Genomic DNA, 15060 nt, shown 5'->3' with positions numbered 1-15060 from the left:
TATGTGAAAAACCACTCTCAAAGTGATAGTCTACCTGAATATTATTGGCCAAATCAGGCACAGCACCCAACTTCAAACGGGCAGGAGAAGTGTAATTCTACTTTGTTCTGGGAAGGCAAAAAATCGGGAACAATAATGGAACAGCCCCAATAATTCCCACATATACGAAGAAAGGAGGGGCAGGGAGTAGATGAATGAAGACAAAATGGAAGGATAAAGTGTCCAGAGGAATGAAGGTCTTCCAGGGATTAAGAAAAACCTTGCTTTTTAAACCCTAGGTCTCTAGTTAAATGGCTGTTGAGATCAATTATTCAGTTGTTCTTCCTGTGAGCAACACCGTTAAGACTTCTCTTCCGAATATATTAATGCTTTGACACAACCTGGGATTTCACTGGGTCCATCAGGAGAGCATAGTCAATTAGTATTACAAAAGCAGCTAATCAGAGTAAGGCCAGTATTCCAATTCTCATTTGCCTTTTTTAAAAAGGATTTATTTATTTATTTATTTGTTTATTTATGTATTTATTTATTTGACAGAGAGATACAGCAGGAGAGGGAACACAAGCAGGCTGGGTGGGAGAGGGAGAAGCAGGCTTCCTGCGCGGCTCCATCCCAAGACCCTGGGATCATGACCTGAGCCGAAGGCAGTCACTTAACAACTGAGCCACCCAGGCGTCCCAATTCTCACTTCCATTATGAGGAACTAGTCTCACCACCTTAGAGACTTTCTCCAAGAACAATAGAAAAGGATCCCAGTCTCCTAGGATTTGGCCTACAAAGTGACCAAATAAAAAAAATCTCTTAAAAGTTTCTTAGGAGGCCTGCACACAGTGCTAACACTTGCTCCTCCCCACAAGGGACTTGGCTTAAAGCTATTGGGTGCAGCTTTTGAATCTCATAAACATTAAAATGGAATATTAGATACAGGGCCCTTAAAGAGTTTCTGCAAAGAGCACATTGAGAGTATTTGGTCAAGGAAAATCCACCTATGTACAGTGCAATTCCTGTTTTTCAAGAGCACAGAGGGTGACCGACAAGGTGTGGAACAGAGCACAATGCTTACCGTCTCGGGCAGTGGAGGCAGCCATCAGGCTTCAAGCCACTGTGAGACTGTAGGTTATATAAACATCTGCCACCTACAGAGGATGGCTGGCCTTCCCACTCTCTTTTCTCTGTATTAAAAAATATATATATATTGAATGAACAAGTCTAGCTTTTAGGCTTTCGGCTTTTGAACCTGGAGCAGAAGAAGGAGCTTTCAGCAGGGTCGATGTTTGGATTTTTAGAAAGATATGCAGTTCAATCAACTACAGGTATTTTGAGGGGCTACTGTCTGCCAGGCTGTATTCTAGGTATTGGGGATACAGCAATATCAGGTCTTTGCTGCTTACAGTGAGGGTTTGGGTGGATGGGGGACGAGAGGCTCCATGTAGTGTCTTCAACCCAGAAGTTTTCAGTGTCCTGAATTCATTTTCATTTTAAATATCTCCCCAGGCTGTACCCATCATGAAGCATGGGGCACTTCGGAGGGGTCAGCATCATGGGGAAAACTCCTACTTGACCCAGGTACCGTGAGGAAATTGCTGTGAGCAGATGTCTCATCAACAGGAGGCATATCACTATGTACTATCTGGTATCTTGGAAAAATGCTGGGCTTGGAGTCTTCCCTAGATGATCAGCATCTCCAGGTCAGGGAGATACCATGGACTATCATAGCAATAAGCATTAAGAGACCCATTAAGCAGCTCCATGGCCCTTGAACAGAGCAGCAAACCTCTAAGAATCCGTTATTCCCATCCATAAATTGAGTGTCAGACCCTTACTCAGTGTCTGCTGCAATTTTATCGCAATGATCAAATGAAAAAAGACCATGCAGATCTCTGTGTCAAAGCATGTGGTCGCATAGGCTGGCCCTTCTGGCCTTGCCCAGCCACAGAAAGAGCTGCCCATGTCTCCCCATGCGTGGGTGCTGAGTTATTCCTGGGAGAGGCTGTGGCCCTCCCAAAGTTCCCCGTCTGCTTTCTGCCACAGGGATGACCCCTGACTGAGTGACTGTGTCTGTGCTCAGGTCCGTAGGCAGAGATGAAACCTCTCTCAGTTCAAAAAAATCCCGGTGGTAAGGGGTTCTCGATGGGAGTAGGACTGTTGGTATGTGACCCAGCATAGCCACCCCACGTGATGCAGATGGTTGGCATACTTTCCTTGCCCACGGACGGCCAGGACTTTTTTCCAGATACATGGGAAGGTTTCTTTGGCCAGTTGTAGATAGCTCATATCCTAGTGTGTTAGGGCATCATCAAAGTGCCAACCTGACCAAGATCTTTATTGTTGATCTGGGCTTCTATCCCTCAAGACGTTTTATCTGCAGGATCCTGGATTGCCCACTATTATCAAAGAGAAATTTTCTTTTGAATCAATTTAAAACTTCCCTTACTTATTAATTAATTAATAATTTTAAAAAGTTTTTTAAAAAGATTTTATTTATTTATTTGACAGAGGTCACAAGTAGGCAGAGGCAGGCAGAGAGAGAAAGAGGAGGAAGCAGGCTCCCTGCCGAGCAGAGAGCCAGATGTGGGGCTCAATCCCAGGACCCTGGGATCATGACCTGAGCCAAAGGCAGAGGCTTTAACCCACTGAGACACCCAGGCGTCCCTTAAAAATTATTTATTTATTTATTATTTGACAGAGATAGAGAGATACAGTGAGAGAGGGAACACAGCAGAGGGAGAGGGAGAAGCAGGCTTCTTGCTGAGCCGGGAGCCCAATGTGGGGCTCAATCCCAGGACTCTGGGGCCATGACCTGAGCTTAAAGGCAGACCCTTAACGACTGAGCAACCCAGGCGCCCTTAAACTTCCCTTATTTAATTCTAAAATTCCCCCAGGAAATGAAAGTTAAGACATCAGCTCTGCTCGCCTTACAAGGACTTTAAAACAACAGATGTTTTCTCCATCTGCTGTGGCAACGGAGTCTACTTGGTCGGGAAAGAGCATGGGAGGTGAGGGTGGCCGAGGTGCCGAGGTTTGCCCCCTTCACAGCCCTGCTTTGGCTTGGCCAAGAAGCCTGCAGAGGCAGTTCTGGCTTTCGGAAGAACAAGCAGAACGCACAACTTACTTTTAGAAGATTTCATCTTTGTGAAGAGTGAGGACTTCAGGTTGAAATGGCTTGCTTGCCAACACCTGGAGTGTGAATGAATGAACAATTACAGATACTCAGGCTGTTGAACCTGGGGCAAGAGAAGGAGCTCTCAGCAGGGGAGATGTTTGGATTTCTAAAAATATATTCAATTCAACCAAAGGGGCGTGTGTGTGTGTGTGTGTGTGTGTGTGTGTGTGTGTGTGTGTGTGAGAGAGAGAGAAGTTTAATTAACCAAAGCTTGTGATTTTGAGGGCTACTCCATGCCAGGTGGCCTTCCAAGGGTGGAGGTTAGAATGATCTCGGCTCTTTGCTACCAACGTTCTAGTGTGAGGAGACAGACAACAAACAAACAAACACGCCAAGCTGGCAGCAAACAGTGCTCCGAAGAAAGACAAATACAAGAGAACAGAGAACGGTAGAGAGGGGGAAGGTGTCCACGGCTCTGTGCTCTCGGGTGCAGGTTTCAAATGCGTGACCGCACCACTCCAAGAACAGTCTATTTTGGCCAAGACCCCTTGTGCCTCTTCCACAGAGGCCTGTCTTCTTGCTTGTCTCACTGAGCTCCCTCGAAACGTGCTCCCCAGTATTGCTCCCTGTTCCAGAGGAGGGGCCCTGCGGCCCCATTGACTACGTGCCCCAGTTTCCCTCCCATGGTTGCTGCCCTAAGCGGGGAAGCCCTTCCCTTCCTTCTCGTACGATGCACGTCCTGACTCAGAGTTGGCACAAGGATGCTTTGGCCGGGTTCTCTTGATTATTTTAACTGGCAACATACCCCTTTAAGAAGGAACCCATGACAGACGGTCCAGTTAGGATGCAGGTTATTTTGAGACTTCCTGAATATCATTTCTTGGCTACTTCATTCCAATAAATCACTTACTGCACTGTAAGAGGTGCTGGGGATAATGATGACTAAGACACTCCCTGCCCTTGAGAAGCCCACAGTCCAGCTGCAGGCGTCGACATTTAAAAAGATAAATGGCAGAACAACTGGGTGAGCAGCTCCATGACTCCGGGAGCCCGAGGGAAGATCAGTGAGCTCGGCCTCAGGAGTGCTGAAGAGGACGTCCAACAATTTGAATGATTTCTGATGCCTCATTTCGTTCGTTCTTCATTATCCTTCTATTCGACCATATTTCCTGCATAGTTTACATTAGGGTCACACGCTGTCTCGCAGATAGTGTTTGTTTTGCCTGTTATTGTTGCTTGGTAACAGCTTTATTGAGATGTAATCCACATACATACAATTCACCCGTTTAAAGTGTGCAATTCTATGGCTCTTAGTACACTCACAGGGTTGTACCAATACCTCCAATTTTAGAACATCTTTATCAACCCCAAAGAAAACCCTGGACTCTTCAGCAGTCAGATCCCATCCACTAAACTTTACAGCTCTCCTTTCTAGCTCCATAGGTTTGTCTACTCTGGACATTGCACATAAATGAAATCAGGCAACATGTGGTCTTTTGTGACTGCGTTCTTTCACTTAGAATAATAGTTTCAAGATTCACTCGTGTTGTGGCCTGTATCAGTAATCTGTTCCTTTTCATTGCCAAATGCTTTTCCAATGAGTGATGTGTCCTTTTTATCAGTCCATTCATCAGTTGACAGATACTTGGTGGTTTCTACTTTTTGGCCATTATGAATAATACTGCTATGAACGTTTAGGTGCAAGATTTTGGTGTGGACATATGTTTACAGTTTTCATGGGTATTTATCTAGGAGTGGAATTGCTAGGTCATATGGTAATTCTAAATTTAACTTTTTGAGGAATTGTCAAGCTGTTTTTCCTAGTCCCTGCACCATTTTACATTCTCACCTTGTATGAGGGTTCCAGTTTCTCCAGATCTTTGTCAACACTTGCTATGTTGGGTCCATTTGTTTTTTAAATGATGGCAATCTCAGAGAGCATGAAGTGGTACCTCGTCATTTTGCTCTCCATTTCCCTAATGATGAAAGATCTTAAGCTTACTGACCATTTATATATCTTCTTTGGGCAAATGTTTATTCAGTCTTTTGCCCACTTTAAAAGTGGGTTATTTGTCTTTTTATTATTGGTTGTAAGAGTTTTTTTTATATTCTGGATCCAAGTCCATTACCAGATATATCATTTGCAAATATTTTCTTCCATTTTGTGGGTGGTCTTTTCATTTTCTTGATAATCTCCCTTGAAGCACCAAAGTATTTAATTTTTATGAAATCCAATTTATCTATTTTTTATTAGCTTGTGCTGTTGTTGCTGTTATAGCCAAGGTCCTGATTTTTGCCAATTTCCTTTTACCATTTTAACTCTCATACATAGGTCTTGGAACCATTTTGAGTATATTTCTGCATATGGTGTGATGTATGGGGTCCAATTTCATTCTTTTTTTTTTATATAGGTATTCAGTTGCTCTAATGCCATTAAAAAAAAGATTTTATTTATTTATCTGACAGAGAGTGATGAAACACAAGCAGGGGGAGGAGAAGAGGGGGAGGGAGACGTAGGCTCCCACTGAGCAGAGAGCCCAATGTAGGGCTTGATCCCTGAACTTGATCCCAGGACTCAATCCCAGGATTCTGGGATCATGATCTGAACCAAAGGCAGACACTTAACAACTGAACCACCCAGGCACCCCTCCTTCAGCACCATTTGTTGAAAAGACTGTCCTTTCCCCTTTTGAATTATTTTGGCATCCTTGTCAAAAATCAGTTGACAGTAAACATGAGGCTTTATTTCTGGGTTCTAATTCTATTCCTTTGATCTATGTGTCTATCTTTATGCTATACCACACCTGTTTTGACTGTGTTGCTGGGTAGTAAGTTTTGAAATTGGGACATGTGAGTCCTCTAACTTTGTTCTTTCTCAAAATCATGTTGGCAACTCTGGGCCTCTTGAATTTCCTTGTGAGTTTTAGGAGCAGCTTGTCAACTTCTGCAAAGAAGTTGTCTGGGATTTTGATAGGAATTTAGTTAATTTTATAGATTAGTTTTGAGAGATTTTGGTTTCGCCACCTTAACAACATAAACTCATCTGGTCCATGAAGGTGGATATCTTTCCATTTATTATGATCTTCTTGAATTTCTTTCAACAATATTTTATAGTTTTAAAAGTATAAGTTTTGTATTTATTTTGTTAAATGTATCCATAAATATATTTTTTTTCATTCTGTCACAATGGGATTGTTAATTTCATTTTTGGATTGTTCACTGTGACCTGTTGGGTTTTGAAATTAGGAAAACTTGCAGATACAATCTGATTTCTGACTTCTCTTGAAAAATCATATCCCAAAGGACTTGAGTGAGTGGTTTGCATTCTGTTCTTCTTTTAGGACACTTTGTTCTGAGTTTGTCCTCATCTGGCTACTTTCTTACATCTGGGTTAATTCACTCATTAATATCATAATTATTAAGCACTGAGTTTTTGACCTTTATGATTGTTCTTTTGGGAAATCTAACTTAGATGAGATTTAGTTTGAATACGGGGTTAGTATTATCTAAATCTTTAATATGATTATTTTTATATACACATCCTATTCTTTCTCAAAAGTTATTCAAGCTTCATCTTACACATTTATCTTAGGAACATTGGTGAGCTAGACTCTACACTGAGGATACAAAGAAGAAATAGACACCATTTTTGCTTTATAAAGAGATTTTCACATGTTGATAAAAAGTGCCATATGGGCAACCAGACTTTTATCAAAGGTCTGCTAGCAGTCTGCTAATAGTCCAGAGTGGGCACAGGAGGGCTTAGGAAAGGGAGTATAGTCAAGACTGTGGGTAAGGAAGGGGAGAAGAGGAGAGGATTCTTGGAAGAAGTGACCTTTGCATGATGACTCCTGGTTGGCTGAGGGACCCTATCCACTAAGCTTAAGAAAGTTGCATCTTTTCCTGCAGACTGGTCTTTTCTCTAAAGTGTGGTTCTTGGACCACCTGTAGCGGAATCACCTGAGTGCTTGTTAAAGCACAGTTACTCAGACCTACTGAAGCACAGTCTCTCAGAGTCCAGGAATCTGCTTTTTAATATCTTCTTTTTAACTTTCTCTGATGATTTTGAAGTTCTATAAATTTGGAGAAGCTCTGTCTGAGGATGGGGGCCCTGTGAAGATTTTTGGGTGGGAATGGAGTAGGATAGGATGGAGTCATATCATGCCAGACCCAAGTTTCAAGAAGGTGTTAGCTGCATTGGGAAAGGCAGATTCAGAGGTGTGGGGGACACCAGAGACTCTCTTGTTGTGGGAGTTATGTTCAAAATTCAGCACTAAGGTGAAACTCAGGTAGAGTAAAGAATACTCTGGGCCATCCCTAAATCTCCCACATCTGTGCACTTGGACTGTGAAAGCTCAGAATCAGTGTCTTATGTTTTTGTTTGTATTTACAGGGCGGTCTCCTTTCCCTGGGACCATTGAGGTCAAGGTCTAATTTGGAGAGTAGGGTTTGGGGCTACAGGGTTGAACAAAGAGATTGCTCTCTTGCTTACTGCCAGCCAAATGAATATGGTTCATTTCAGGTCCATGGAACGTGCATGTGTTGCAGTTGAGAGTCAGAGTGCCCCAAAGAGCGTGGTAAAATTTGGGTCAGGGTGTGGGGTTGAGGGAAGAAGGCAAGAGAGATCCCCTAGGTGATATGGAGCCTGAATTGGTAGGGCTCGACTCCTGGTTGGCTGAGGGATTTGAAGGAAGGGGAAGAGTTGAGTTTTCTGGTTCATGTAATGAGGTGGTTGGTGATACTGTTGCTTGAGATCAGAAATTTAAGTAGAGGAATAATCTGGATACACCGAATCTGCAGTCCAAGTGGAATAAATATTCATGTGATTATACCAGTCTGCAGCATGCAAAGAACTTGGATGGGAAATCTCTGTGCCATCAGTGCCCAGGTAATAACTGAAGGTATACGTGGGTGGGAGTAGAACTTGGGCAGCAGAATTTTCTAAGCTTCCCTGTTGATTCCAAGATGCAGTCAGGGTTGACTGCATAGTATAGTGTGAGAGGAGAAGAGACCATTGTTTAAAGAAAAAACAGGGGTAAAAATAAGGAAAAAGTGAAGGAGGCTAAGAAGGAACATTCAGAAGATGAAGATGAGGAATTAGAGAAAAATGTTCTCATGAAAGTCAAGCAGGGAGAGAGGGTCAGAGGAAACAGAAGGAGGTGAGTGGAGGTCAGCAAGTGCAATGCCCTGGGCAGGTGAACCAGAGAACAAAACCAGTTCACTCAAGTAGACTATGATAACGTAGTTGATTTGCTCAGTTTCAGTAGAGTTTTGAGGACAGAACTACTATAGTGAGTTGAGGCATGAGCAGAAAGAAAGGAAGTGGAGACAACATCTCAAGACTCTGAAGAGAACGTCCTCCTTCTGATTCCCCTTTCTTAGTGAGAAGGACTAGAAGTTATTTAAAGGTGGCACAAAAATCCTTCAGTGTCTTTGGGCCACATTGGTGGCCTCTACTATTGTCAAACATTTATTGCATGAAGGTCAGACCGTTGTCGTATCACACTGAACTATATACTGTTCTTTAGTGTTCTGATTGTTTGAAAGTGTCATTCTTCCCTATCTTATCAAATGCAAAGCCTATGCCTGGAGCCTTCTCTTGAACAATATCCAGCTATATTCCTGGCACAGGGGCAGGCACATTCTAAGAAAGGAATACTGTATGCCACAGGGGAAAAAAAAAAAAAAAGAGTTACTCCTACTTAATAATTAATGAACTGTGCTTCCTAGAGGTTAAGGCAGGCTTTATTTAAATTTTATACCCTATAATAATATTACCTACTTATTTTAAAAAATAAATAATCTAAAAGTGTAAAGTAAAAAGTAAAAGCCTGCTTCTCTCCCATTCCCAAGAAGTAACTGCTGTTACCTTTCTTACCAGTTTCTTATGTGCCCTTCAGACATTCTTTCTGAGGGTATAAGAATATATATCCTTTTCCTTTAGGTAATATGGTCAAAATCATTCTGTAACAGAGCCAGTATGAGAGATTCTTATAAGCTAGCTATCATTCCTTCTGTCTGAAAACCCTAGTAATTTCTTCAAAGCCCAAGATACACACAGCTATGAATAGGCTGTTCACCTCTCCCTGGGAGCAAGTGGTTGAAGCTCAAACAGTACAAAAATATTATTGCTGCCTTGGGGCATGAAGAGAGAGCATGAGCTAGGAGTTAGGTAAGCCGGCTGTCAGAGGCTGAATAGAAAGGTTGTCTGAGCACTGCTGAACTCCACTACTTTCTCACCACCCTTGTATGCCTCTAATAAATGTCTTTGGTGTCTTCTCAGTGTCAGGAATCAGGGAGTGTCTTGTGTCTCATGTGCCACCTCCTGTGGTCCCCAGAAGTAGCTGGATTCATCCTGCTCTCACTGCTGTGGCCCCCAGGCTCATCTCATTGTTAGCCATGTCAGTAGACCAAAGGAAGAGTCAGTGGGAGCCAGCTCAGTGACCCTTTCTGTTTTTTCTTTTCCTGTTATACAGGGCTTACACAGAGTAGCAGGAATGGGCTATGGTCTTTGGAATAAACCCTGATTCAGTCTCACTGAATAAATGAAACTGAGACAGGCACTTCCCTTTAATAGACTTTAATATCTTCATCTACTAAATGGAATGACTAAACTCCTAGAAAGAAAAGAAATAATCTCTTTCATGATTCTCTTATCCTTATGAGGCTGGGTTTTTTTCTTTCTTTTCTTTTCTCCTCCTCCTCCTCCTTCTTCTTTTTTTTAAATTTTAATGTAGGCTCCATGCCTACGTGAAGCTTGAACTCATGACCAGGAGATCGAGACCTGAGCTGAGATCAAGGGTCAGATGCTTAACTGACTGAGCCATCCAGGTACCCCTGAGGCTGGGCTTCTTAAGAACAGAGACCCTATCTTATTCAGATTCACATTTAATAAACAAGTAAGAGGTATTGTCATTCCCAGTTTATACCTAAATCAACAAACCAAACTTTTCCTTCCTCAGGCACTGACATTCAACTACTGTCTGCTTATGTGGTCAACAGGTACCTAAACAAAGAAGTGAACAGATTATTTTTATGCACTGCCCTCTCTTTGCTTCCTCATAGCAATGGTTTCTGAGTGAAATGGACTATGTGAGTTAATGAAAAGACCAAGTCCATTCTGGGCTTCAGGATAATTGTGAAAAATCAGGCACCAATTCCCTCCCATCATCTTGCTCAGAACGCCTTTCTTAACACATGTCCAGGGGGGAAGGGAAAATGTACTCATTGTCATGACTCACATTTCTTCAGAAACTTTGGTTTATCACAATGAAGTTGGCAGAAGGTGTGACCTGTGCCATTGCTGGCAGTCAAGCGTATGGAGCAAAATAGCTATTCCAATGAAGGAAGGGGGATCAGAAGCAATGCCTGGGTCTGTCTTAGAAGGAAGCAGATGAGGTGGGTATTGCCGTGAAGTGTGATTGAGAACAAAGCCTTGGAAGAGTCTCTCTCTTCCTGTTCTCGGTCTCTCCACTAAAAATCTCTTTCCTCACTGATAACCCAAATTCCTCCATTGGTGATTTCCGGCACTGGACTGAGAATTGCCCCCACTTTGACACTTCCTCGCATGGGTATGGGTGTTGAGTCTCGTTGACCTTGGAGCATCTCTGTCCAGCTGACTCTCTGTTTGGCTTTTTTCCCATTCCTGTCAGATATGCAGTGTGTTCTACCTTCCTGCTAAAGTCCCCACCATCAACTTTATCATCCAGGGCTCTCCCTACCCACGGCCACTAGACTGCCTGAGGAGGAGGCATGTGCTCCCCAGCCTCTCTCTTCACTACAAAACCTCTTCGATTTAGGTTGTTGTCAATCTCTAAGATGGGGACTAACAAAAATAACAAACAGAGGAGACAACAGAGAAATTTAGAAGTCTTCCAAAGGTATCAACCTGGTTTATAGTTCTGGAGTCTTTTTCTGAGTTCTTATTTCTCCTGTATGCCTAATTTATCCCCCAAGCTGAGAGACCAGTCAAACCTTCACATCCCACCATCTCTTCTCTCCCTCTGCTCATTTTAAAGACACTGTTGGAGTTGAACAATAGAAGCTCTAGTCATTCTTCCAACTAGTATTTATTGAGTACCAGCTTGTCCCAGGCACCATCCCAGGTGCTGGGAATACAGTGTTGGTTATAATGTTTACAGTCAAGGGAATGAAGACGAGCAGTAAACAAGCAAGCCAACCAGTAGACCTGATAATCAGTGGCATGAAGGTGACCAGTAAGGGCTGTGATGAAGGGTGACAGGAGGCGGTGATATTTAAATTAAAACATTAAGGATGAGAAGAAGTCAGTCCTGGAAAGAGATGGGGGAAGAGAAATGCAGAACGGGAGAGGGGAAGGGGCAAAGGCAAAAGCCCTGTGTTTGCAAAGAACTGGGTGTATTTGAGGAAGAGAGAGAAGACTAATGTGGCAGTGAAGTGTAGAGGGGAAGAGTGACACAGATGAAGTTGGAGGTTAAGGAGGGGTGAGAAGACACAGGGTCTGGGCATTTATAACATGTTTGTTTTGATAATAAAAACCAGGGGTCTCAAGCAAAGGAGAGACATGGCCTGATGTGTACTTTTGAAAAGTCACTCTGGCAGAAAATGTAGGTGTTTACATTTTCAAAATGTGCCTTGATGGGCTGGTTAGGACTACCTCATCTTGATGATTTACCACTGAAGGGAAAGATGACACCCATCTCTGTACTGACAATGCCTCCTGCGGGAATTGGAGGTGTAGCCCAGACCCGTACCTCAACTTTGTGGAGACTTCATTTTTTCCAGGGTGAGGGGTGCAGGAAACAGGGGACCTGGAGCTAAGTCTTGACATGGGAGAAGACACTGAAGGTAGAAGAAACTGGGGCAGCCAATGAGGATATAAAAACAATCTTTTTAGTGCACCTCCATGTAAAGCTTGAACCCTTGGAATCTCCTTTCCTAGGAATTCTTTTTTTTTTTTTTAAGATTTTATTTATTTATTTCATACAGAGAGAGAACACAAGTAGGCAGAGAGGCAGGCAGAGACATAGGGAGAAGCAGGCTCCCTGTGGAGCAGAGAGCCCGATGCAGGGCTCAATCCCAGGACCCTGAGATCATGACCTGAGCCAAAGACAGAGGCTTAACCCACTGAGCCACCCAGGTGCCCCTTCCTGGTAGTTCTGAGATGAGCTTTCTACCATATTTAGATTTCCTTTCCTATTAAGTCTTATGGATTATTGGACAGAACTCTCTAGACTTCACTCATTTTCCCAGTTATATCTTAACCTGGGGAAGTTAAGCATGATTGGAATGATAGAAAGCATTCAAAATTTTTTTTGTTGTGTCAATACTAGAGACCCAAGAGGAGCGTAATAAATGAATCTGGCTGAGAATCACGAGGTGATTGTCCTGGCCAGCCAGCTGTCCCAGCACTAGGCTCTGGGCAACATTTGGTAGGCTGGTATGCCATTAAGATGCTACATCTACAGAATTTGCTCAGAAATACTCTAAGAAGTGTCTGGGGAGGCACCCCTCAGATCCTGCCATCCTTCCCTGGTGCTTTTGCCATTTCCAAGCAGAAGGAGGCTGGAAGGCTTCCAAAGGAAAGCTAAACAGGAAGCATATAATTTCCAAGGAGCTGACAGATCACTTTCAATCAGACCGCTTGGCTCTCATAACATTTCCGAGCTCATTCTCGGAGAAAGTCTCTCCCTTGTCAGCTAAGGCTCTGCTAAGAGGATTTACTCCCACGGCCTCACTTGGCAAAGCTACACAGAAGACTACTAAGTCTGCATCCCTAGGCTTAATTCTTCTCCACCATTCCAGAATCCAATTTTCAACTGCAGGCTTGTCATTTCCTGGATACTCCACCAATGTCTTTCAGTCAATGCATCCCAAACCAACTCATCATCTTCCCCTCTCCTGGTTTTCCGGTTTCTGTTAATGGAATCACTGTTCCCTCTGCTACCCTGGCTGGAAACATCTGAGTCATACTTGACTCATCCTCGTCTCTTATTCTCTACATCAAACCAACTGCCGAATCGTGTAGTACCCATTTCCATGACGTCACTTGAATTTGTCCCCTCCTTCCTATTGCCGCCATCTCTCCTCGGTGTGGGCTCTCATTACTTCTCCCTTGACAGGAACATCCTCACCTCTCCCCTCACTAATAACCCACCACCATACTGCTGCCGACATGACGCTTCTCACACACAGATTGCCCACCTCGCTCTTGTACAGGCAGCCCACCATGGTTTCCACATTAAATAAATATAAACTCTCTTTTCCCTTACAAGTCATAATTCCTTTCCCAATACTCCATGTTCAAGGGAAGCTTACCCATCCCTGGCATAGGACATGACTCTTTCTTCCTTTCTGGAACCCTTTCAGTAAATGATCTTGTGAAAAAGAACGATCTTCTTCTATGACTAAATTCTGTACTTCTGCAATTAGATGCTTGTTTTATCTCCTTAGGAGCTTCACTGTTCCTCTGTTATTTGCCTCACATGACACTGGAGCACATGCAGCTACCTGGGGCTGTTCTACGAGCTTCACCCATGTGAAAAAATTTAACTCCCGTAACAATTCTAATTGTAGTCCCCATTTTACCAGTGACAAAATTGAAGTGCAGAGAAGTTGAGTAACGTGCTGAGCTTCCATTAGTGACACGTGCTTAGCTTGCCAATAAGTGGCAGAGCCAGGAGTCAGACGCACACAGCCCATGCCCTTAACCAATGAACTCACATCATCTTTATTTACCTGCCTTCCCGATATCATGGCTGGGGTTTAGCTGATGTTTTAGAACTCAACTGAGGCTTAAGGCATGTGTCCATTAATGGTCCGAAATATCAATGGTAGGCTGGCTGTGCCAATGTTAAGTTGATAATCAGGAGCTGACTTAAGGTGTTTCCCAGGAAATCACTAGGAAGATGAGAAACATCATTGTGCTATTTTTAACCCCTACTTATTCTTTTTTTCTTTCTTCTTATTTCAGTACATGGGCTGTATTGAAGTACTGCAGTCAATGAGGTCACTGGATTTTGGAATGAGAACCCAAGTTACAAGGTAAGAGAACAAAAATGGAAGAGGCTTTGAAGGCTACAGTTTAAAGTCAGAACAGTTTCTCCCTGTAGGAACTTCATGCAAGCTTTCAAATCTACCATGGGCTTTTATTTATGGCTGGAAGGTAGAACATAGCCCAGTGACCTTGGGTGAGGGCCTCATCATGTGAAAGACTTCCCAGCTGTGTGGTGGAGCATCTGCAGTCCATATAAGAACCGATAAGATGATGAAGTCATAGAAATCTCTAGTTTTCCAAGTACCAACAGTATTTAAGAGTATGTCTAGACATTGGCCATTACAGAACCTCAGACCTGTTTAAGAAGTTGCTGAAAAGAAGACCAGGGAAGAGTTTTCTGTGTCAGAAAGCCCACGTTCTCCCCACTTATGAGGCATAGAACCCTCTTGCTCCACTTGCATCTTCTTCCTGTGTGTACAGTGAGCTGCGTGGGGTTGAACCAGGGGAGCCTTACCCAGCATAGGGGAAGAACCCAAATCGTGATTACACAGAGCACAAGTGAGAAGCAGAAATACAAGGCCTGGGTCCCTAAGGTCAAGCTCAAGGCAAAAATGGAAAGAGGAACAGCAAGTGTCCAGACTGGTAACTGGGAGAATTGTGAGGTAAGGGGGTGAGGTAAGAGAACTGGGTTGATGTGAGTGATTCAGGACGGAGCCTCCGGCATCTTTTCTATGTGGTGTCGCCGTGAGTCTCAGGGATAAGCCACAGTGCCCATCTGCATCTGTGGTGGCAGGCCACCCTTTCCAAAGGTGAATGTTCTCATTGTGAAGATAGGATAACTCTTCCTAGGGCTCATCCCATGAAATTGTGGGCCTCGAAAAAATGTCGTGTGGTTCAAAGTTTTGAAAAAAGGAATCACATTGCTCTTTAGGAGAGTGGCAGTATACAAGAGAATATTAAAAACCCTGAGAAGTTCTGTGTA

General features: G+C 43.3%; 1 protein-coding gene across 1 annotated transcript in view; it reads left to right on the top strand.

The window, feature by feature from the left end:
• SHC4 (SHC adaptor protein 4) overlaps positions 1–15060 on the top strand; it is a 136381-nt gene that overhangs the window by 27165 nt on the left and 94156 nt on the right. Inside the window, exon 2 of the mRNA XM_004751348.3 lies at positions 14055–14125. Within this exon, the coding sequence (XP_004751405.2) occupies positions 14055–14125 (71 nt within the window). The remainder of the gene's footprint in view (positions 1–14054; positions 14126–15060) is intronic.

Source organism: Mustela putorius, unplaced genomic scaffold, assembly GCF_011764305.1.
Source record: "Mustela putorius furo isolate JIRA1106 unplaced genomic scaffold, ASM1176430v1.1 tig00003898_pilon_pilon_pilon, whole genome shotgun sequence".
Lineage (NCBI taxonomy): Eukaryota > Metazoa > Chordata > Mammalia > Carnivora > Mustelidae > Mustela > Mustela putorius.
Note: the sequence above shows the minus strand (reverse complement) of the source record. Positions and strands in the feature narration are given on the sequence as shown.